The sequence below is a fragment of the Phaethon lepturus genome, unplaced genomic scaffold (genome assembly GCF_000687285.1).
Source record: "Phaethon lepturus isolate BGI_N335 unplaced genomic scaffold, ASM68728v1 scaffold54964, whole genome shotgun sequence".
Taxonomy (NCBI): domain Eukaryota; kingdom Metazoa; phylum Chordata; class Aves; order Phaethontiformes; family Phaethontidae; genus Phaethon; species Phaethon lepturus.
In genome coordinates this window covers 1-6,984 of record NW_010536645.1, presented here as the reverse complement: position 1 = coordinate 6,984, position 6,984 = coordinate 1, and the positions used below count along the sequence as shown (strand labels likewise).

The 6,984-nt window shown below is 40.7% G+C and overlaps 1 protein-coding gene across 1 annotated transcript; it reads left to right on the top strand.

Moving 5' to 3' along the window:
* Nucleotides 1–2,533: 2,533 nt before the first annotated feature.
* Nucleotides 2,534–6,593, top strand: LOC104620104 (leucine-rich repeat and death domain-containing protein 1-like; the record flags this gene model as incomplete). Its single annotated transcript, XM_010286221.1, is given in 7 exon segments — nt 2,534–2,552; nt 3,057–3,457; nt 3,824–3,856; nt 3,858–3,960; nt 4,084–4,301; nt 5,712–5,943; nt 6,415–6,593. Coding segments are annotated over 7 exon segments (1,185 nt in total), but the record flags the coding sequence as incomplete, so codon positions are not given.
* Nucleotides 6,594–6,984: the final 391 nt, after the last annotated feature.

The following is a 6,984-nucleotide window of genomic DNA, read 5'->3' as shown; positions in this document are numbered from 1 at the left end:
GTGAATCTTCATGGACTGTTATATTTTATTTAAGGTAAATAATGCAACAGTCAGATCCTTCGTAGTGCATCCTTGCTATCACTTGGCACTGGTATCAGAAATACACTTCTCTACATAGCACTTCTGTTAGAAAACTGGAGGAAGTATGTTAAAATGTGTGTCAGTTGCATATTTAACAATAGTATTATAATATGCCTTATTGCTGTATAGTTCTTTCTGCTGAATTCCTATTTATTACTGCCTAATAAATTGTTTGCAACATGGCATGTTTGTTGGTTTTGTTCTTGCAGTGAGCATGAAAGTGCCATCAAATGTCTTGCCAAGCAGGTGTTACTTCTAAAGAGCAGTGTTTTGTAACAGGCTCATCTTTGCAAGGTGTGAAGGAAGATCATCAGAGAGGATCATAGGTAGGGTCCTGTGGTGACTACAAATTAACATAGCACACCTTGGAAACCACTCAGGATTTCATCAGGAAAACAGGAAACTCTGAGTCATGGCAAACCAGAAGTTTGCAGATGTTGCGTGTCAGTGGAGTTGTTAAGTAGCGAAAGCTGGGTTATGCAATCCTAGCAGGCTTCTGGTACCTGGGTACGCAGGAGTTTCAACTGTGTTGCTCTGACAAAGGAGTGTACAAGTTTTTCTTCTAAAAGTGGGGAAATGTAAAGCTGGAACATTGAGAAATCTAGCACTGTAGAGACAGACCACTAGTAACAATCCTCCTATCTGTACCAAGCGAAAAATAATGAAAACAAGCTGCAAGAATGGTGAGTCTGAAAATTAGGCCTTTGGAAGTAACAGACGCTCAGCTCAATTCCTGTAGTTTAGCTAACAAGTGCTTTTTTTAAGAAGTGAGCAACTGTATAGCCAATGAAGCAAAGATTTGAGAGTAGAATACTCCAACCAGGCACAGTAAGGCAAAAGAGTGGCTGAAAACCTAAAGCTGTGGAAAAACAGGCACAATTTTATCAAGCAGAATAATGAATGGTCAGGCTAGCATGCTGACCCGAGGATTGTTCACTTCCAAGTGCAGGCCTCACTACGAGTGAGCAGTGGGCCCATCTTGCATCAGATGCCTTTTGCCATGGTGAAGTGAACCCGCAAGATCAGGTTCGAGGCCACCTGAGGAACCTGAAGATGCACAAGTCTATGGGACCTGATGAGATGCATCTCAAGAGTGCTGAGGGAATTGGCCGATGTAGTTGCCAAGCCACTCTTCATGATATTGGAAAAGTCATGGCAGTCAGGTGAAGTCCCTGGAGTCCAGAAAAAGGGAAACATTGCACACATTTTCAAAAAGGGTAGCAAAGAGGACCCTGGGACCTACTGACCCATCAGCTTCACCTCTGTGCCTGGGAAGATCATGGAACAGATCCTCTTAGAAGCTATGCTAAGGTACATGGAGGACAGGGGCGTGATTCAAGACAGCCAGCATGGCTTCACCAAGGCCAAGTCCTGCCTGACCAACATAGTGGCCTTGTATGATGGAGTGACCACATCAGTGGACAAGGGAAGAGCTACCGATATTGCCTATCTGGACTTCTGTAAGGCCTTTGACATGGTCCCCTTCTCTCTAAACATGACATCCTTCTCTCTAAACTGGAGAGCTATGGGATATGACAGGGAAAAGTTATTCTAGAAAGGCAGGGGTTTCCCTACCTTTGTTAGCTCATAGCTAGATATGCTTCAGAAAATAGGCTGTTATTGAAAAATGCAGGTACAGGATCAACAGAAACAATGTACATGGGTTTGCAAAGGTTCCACTTGACTTTAAAGCTTTTTTATTAATATCGGGTAAGGGTGTTATAATAGTTTCGTACAACTTTAACAATCAGCAGAAAGATTTGTATTAAAGGAGCTAAGAAAAGATGTAGATCTATTTGAAGGACACGTTTGAAGGCTTTATAACATAAGACAGTATAAATCTGCCTATAAAGGGAGAGAAAAAGACCAACCTTTGACCTTTGGTTTGTCAACTGGCAGTGAGGTGAAGTTAGGAAAATACTGTTTATGATGATACATCACTAGTGCAAGAGAACAAAAGTTTGACATAGTAAATTAAACTTCAAAGCAGGAAGAACGTGAGGACAGAGCTCTAGGGAACTGTGGAATGTCTGCTAAGCTGAGCAATGTCTGTTGTCCAAGACAGGGTGGGCTATTCTATAAAATGGCAAGCAACAAATCACACATTTGTGATGTATGTTTTGTGGTCTGTAGTCTATTGTCTGGAAAAACAAGGTATTAAAGTAGCAAGCACTGCAGTAAAGTAATCCCTTTTTGGGGGAAAACAGAGACATCGGAAAGTTCACAAATGTGGAAGTCTAGATTTTTATCAAGATCTCTTACAATTGCTATCTCAGTCTGCTCATGTTAAAACATATTACTCCCTATAGATTTCACACAGTTTGATTTTGTAAAAAATCCTGATAAGAATCAATTAGCAACCCAGAAAAAAGGAACAGTGTCTCTAGAGAAGGGAGAAGATGAAATTCCAAGTGGTCTAAATATGAAAGGACTGAAAAAAAGCTTTCATGAGATGCCAGTTAATGATGCCAGTAAGGACTCATTACATTCATCAGGGAATCCTAAAGTAGCAGACCTAAGTTTGAGTGATATTTCACATGAAGTTCCTAAAGCAGCTGGCAATGAGTAAAGCCATAAAATTATAGAAAATAAATCAAGAATGGATTTACTTGAAAAAAGGTACAAAATGTACCTGATGCCAAGATAAATGCTGCCGCAGTGCCTCAAGGTGTCTCTGGAACAGGTGTGAGAAAACACACACTACTTGCATCAGCTGAAAAGGATACCGGAGAACCAAATCCTTCCAGAAGCTGCCAGTGGAGGTGCCAGACCAGACATATTGCTATCAGCAATGAATCCTGAAAGTGATGAAAACGGATCATCATATATGTTGCCTGAAGAATAAGATGAGAATTTCACACTTAGACTAAATGATAAGGGGCTAGGGAACATGCCTCTGCTTGCTTTTGAAACCCAAAGTTTAAAATATTTTCTCTTACACAACAATGAAATAAAAACATTGCATTCAAATATAGTTAATCTAGCTAATCTGGAAATCCTGTGACTTGAAAGAAATAGGCTGACACTGTTATCCCGAGAAATATCCTTGCTTCATAAACTGACAGTACTGAAGGTCAGTCACAACCAGTTACCGTGTCTCCCTAAAGAATTGTCAAAGCTTGTAAATGGTGAGGAACCCTTTCTCAATCACAAAAATATTTATGAAGTTCCTTTTGCATTGAAAAAACTTGAAACTTTAGAGTTTGCAAAGAACAAGTTAAAAACTTTGCCAGATACCATAGCTGACATGAAAAAACTGAAGGTACTCAACATTGCTTCCAGTCAAATCTCAGTATTCCCAAGGGTTCTCTGCTACTTTCCTAATCTCAGCATATGTGAGAACTTAATTCAGAGTTTACCAAAGGATATTAAAAGAGCTCAAGGAACAACAAGAATTTTCAATTAGTAACAGTAAGTAACAATAATTATATTTTTGCCTGTGCAGCTTTGCTGGTTGACAAAATGAAAAGAACTCGGAGTTGACGGTAACAAATTGGGGTTTCTTTCAGATAAAGTGGAGAACTTAGGTATCTGAACCTTGCAAAAAAATTTATTCAAAAGCATTGCAGATAATCTTTGCAACTGTACCACGTTAAAACATCTTATTATATATAATAATCAATTAATCCAACTTCCTGATAATATTCAGAGACTTAAACATTTAAAGGAGTTTTCTTTAAGTAGAAACCAGCTAGACTCACTGGATGAACAAATACCACATTGAAAAAACATCTCCAAATAGTTTTCTGGAAAGGCATACATGCCTGTTGAATTAAAAAAATTGTACACGAATAACGGAAGCTGACCTCAGGGACAACAAGCTCTCTCCATTTCCAAATGTGTTGTGTGCGCTATTTGATCTTAAACCCTTAAATCTTAGTGGCAGCTCTATTTCAGAAATAATACCTGGAATTTCTGACATTTAAGATTTGGAGCATCTAGAGTTAAACAAAAACAACCTGTTCTCATTTTCTACACACTTGTGCAGCCTTACAAAACTAGTTTACTTGGGTGTAAGTGAGAATGAAATCAATAGCATGCCAGCAGTGGTGTCCGAGCTGAAGGCTCCCCAGGTGCTGCTCTTACACCGTCGTAAGTTTGAGTCATTTCCTGAAGAACTATTGTCTTCAAAGTCTTTAAAAGCACTCGACATTTCAAATAATCAGATAAAGAGCATTCCTTTACAGATTAGCAATCTGGAAGTGATCAAAGACCTAAATGTATCAACCAGTTTGCATCTTTTCCGGCTGAAATATGCCGTCTTTCTTCGCTGGAGCCACTGACAGTGTGTCAAACAAATGGGTTGAAGGTAAGAGAGTATTTCCTTTAGGTAAGAAAAACGTGTTGTAGAGATTGTTGTGCTGCAAAATTATTATTACTAGACTTCCTCCTAACAGATGTAAAAGTTCCTCTGTTTGAATACATCTAGAGTAAACAAAGAACAGAAAAATAGTTTCTAAAGAGTCAAATACATGTACGCATTTACCTATTTTTAGTACCAGAACTGGCCAAAAACCTATTAGCATGCACTTTTAATTAGAAATACTAGACATTAATCTCACTTTGTATAGTGTCATTGAGGTATATCTTGAGGTGAAACTTTGATAATCAGATTGATCTGAAATAGACCATCTATTTTTTATTTCTCTAGTACTACTAAGAATGTAGGTGTTCTCCATCCCCAAGGATATCAAGAGACAAAATGACTAGCTGGAATCTGGTGGATAAGTCTGCCTCTAGGATTCCTCTGTGTGAAACAATCCTTCCAACTCGTGTCATACTTCTTAAAATTAGATGGTCATTAAACTTTCACTAAGTCAAACAAGAAAAGCTATATTGGATCCCTGATTTCTTATAGCAGAGAAAATTGCTTCACATATCTAAAATCCAAAGTTTAATTTGTTTTTTGGTGGTGGGTTTTTTTTAATACTAAGGAACAGGGCAAAGTAATCCCCTGATGAGTTAGGCATTTGAATCTCTCTCTCTTCACCAGAATTTGCAAAATCAGTCTTTCATGCCTGATTTCAGAAAAAGCTCATATTTCTTCATATGATTTCAGGTGTGGTTATGAGCCTTTCCAAGGGCTGGCTTCCTTCAGACTCAGGAACAAAAAGAATGTGATCTTACGCCCATTTCTCAGAGCTGTAGCTTTAGTTTCCACAATAAATAGAGAGCAATTGACATTCCAAGAAGGAAAATCAAAATTGGAAAAGACCGAAGTAAGAACAGAACCAAAAAGAAGAAAAATGCATGTTTCATTTCCTTGTGGCTGAAAAAATTCAGGAACTACAATTAAAGAGTGTTCTGAGAGGGTAATTTTTTTCTTTAATGACAACAATGACCAAAAGAATGTCTCCTAAAGCTCCAGCTGTGGAGGTAATATTCTACCGCATGTTTTTTATTGCCTATTATCATGTCTAAAAAGCTTCCCTGCAAATTTCTGCGCTCAGCATCCATATTTTTATTGGAAAATACCAAATTAGCTTCCACTAGAATCAAAGGTCAGAGCTTTTATTGTTGGAATTAAATTATAGAATGTTATTTTGCCTGCAGGAAAGTTACCTTTTAAATGTTTTGCCAAAGAGAGAGAGTTGTATCTAAATAAATCATTTGTTTTATTCCTTTATCAGTTAACTAAAATGCCAGAGGAGCTATCTGAGCTGGTTTGCTTCAGGGCACGGGACATATCTCACAGTGCCTTAAAGGAGATTCCAGACAGCGTGGTGGAACTGGAGTATTTGGTCTGTTTAATTGCAAATAATAATTATATCAGCCAGCTCTCCAAATCTATTACGTCACTAAGGAATCTACAGCGGCTTGACCTGAGTGGCAAGTATCAGGCATCCAATCCATTAGTAAAATGTGAGCATTGAACTACACCCCCGAAGAGTATAAATACATCACACGGTAAGAGGCTGACGAAGCACACAGCTGAGAAAAAGACAGCTTTCCATTTTTTTAAGGCACGCTGCTGTTACCTGCCGCAGCTTCTAACCAAGCCTCCGCTCTGAAATTTACTGGGTTTAACACAGCTATTGTGGGGGCCCCACCCGTGAAATCTAAGTGGCATGATTTTTGCAAGTGTGGTCATAGAATCACAGAATCATTAAGGTTGGAAAGGACCTTTAAAGATCATCATGTCCAACCATCCACCCAACACCACCATGCCCACTAAACCATGTCCCGAAGCGCCACATCTATGCGTTTTTTGAACACTTCCAGTGATGGTGACTCCATCCCCTCCCTGGGCAGCCTGTTCCAATGCCTGACCACTCTCTCCGTAAAGACATTTTTCCTAATATCCGATCTAAACCTGCTCTGGCGCAACTTGAGGCCACCATCGGGCACACAATGGCCTGACGCGCACAGAGCATCGATCACCTCGGCATGTGCGGGGCCGGCTCCCGGTGTTTACAAGACCGACTGTGTGTCTGTGTGCGCAGCCGTCCGAGCAGCGCTGCGGGTGTGATGCATCCCGCACCAGGGGAGTCCCTCGGTGGGGATTACCACAGGTGGGTTGTCCAGGGTGGGTTAGCTTGCATGGGTTATGCTGGGTGGGTCATCCTGCCCTGGGTTTTCTGGCATGGGTTATCCTGGGTGAGTCATTCTGGCATGCGTTCTCCCCGCTGGGTTACCCTGCGTGGGTTATCCTGCGTGACTTATCCAGGGTGGGTCAGTTATCCCGTGTGGGTTATCCCAGGTGAGTTATCTGGCATAGATTACCTGGTGCGGATTATCCTGGGTGAATTAATTACCTGATGTGGGTTATTGATTGTGAGTTACCCAGTGTGGGTTATCCCAGGTGGGCCCCCTGGTGCATCCCCACACATGATCCCCCCACATGTCCCCCCCCTGCTGCAGCCCCACGGCACCGAGCGGCGCTTCAGGGGAAGGAGGAGGAGG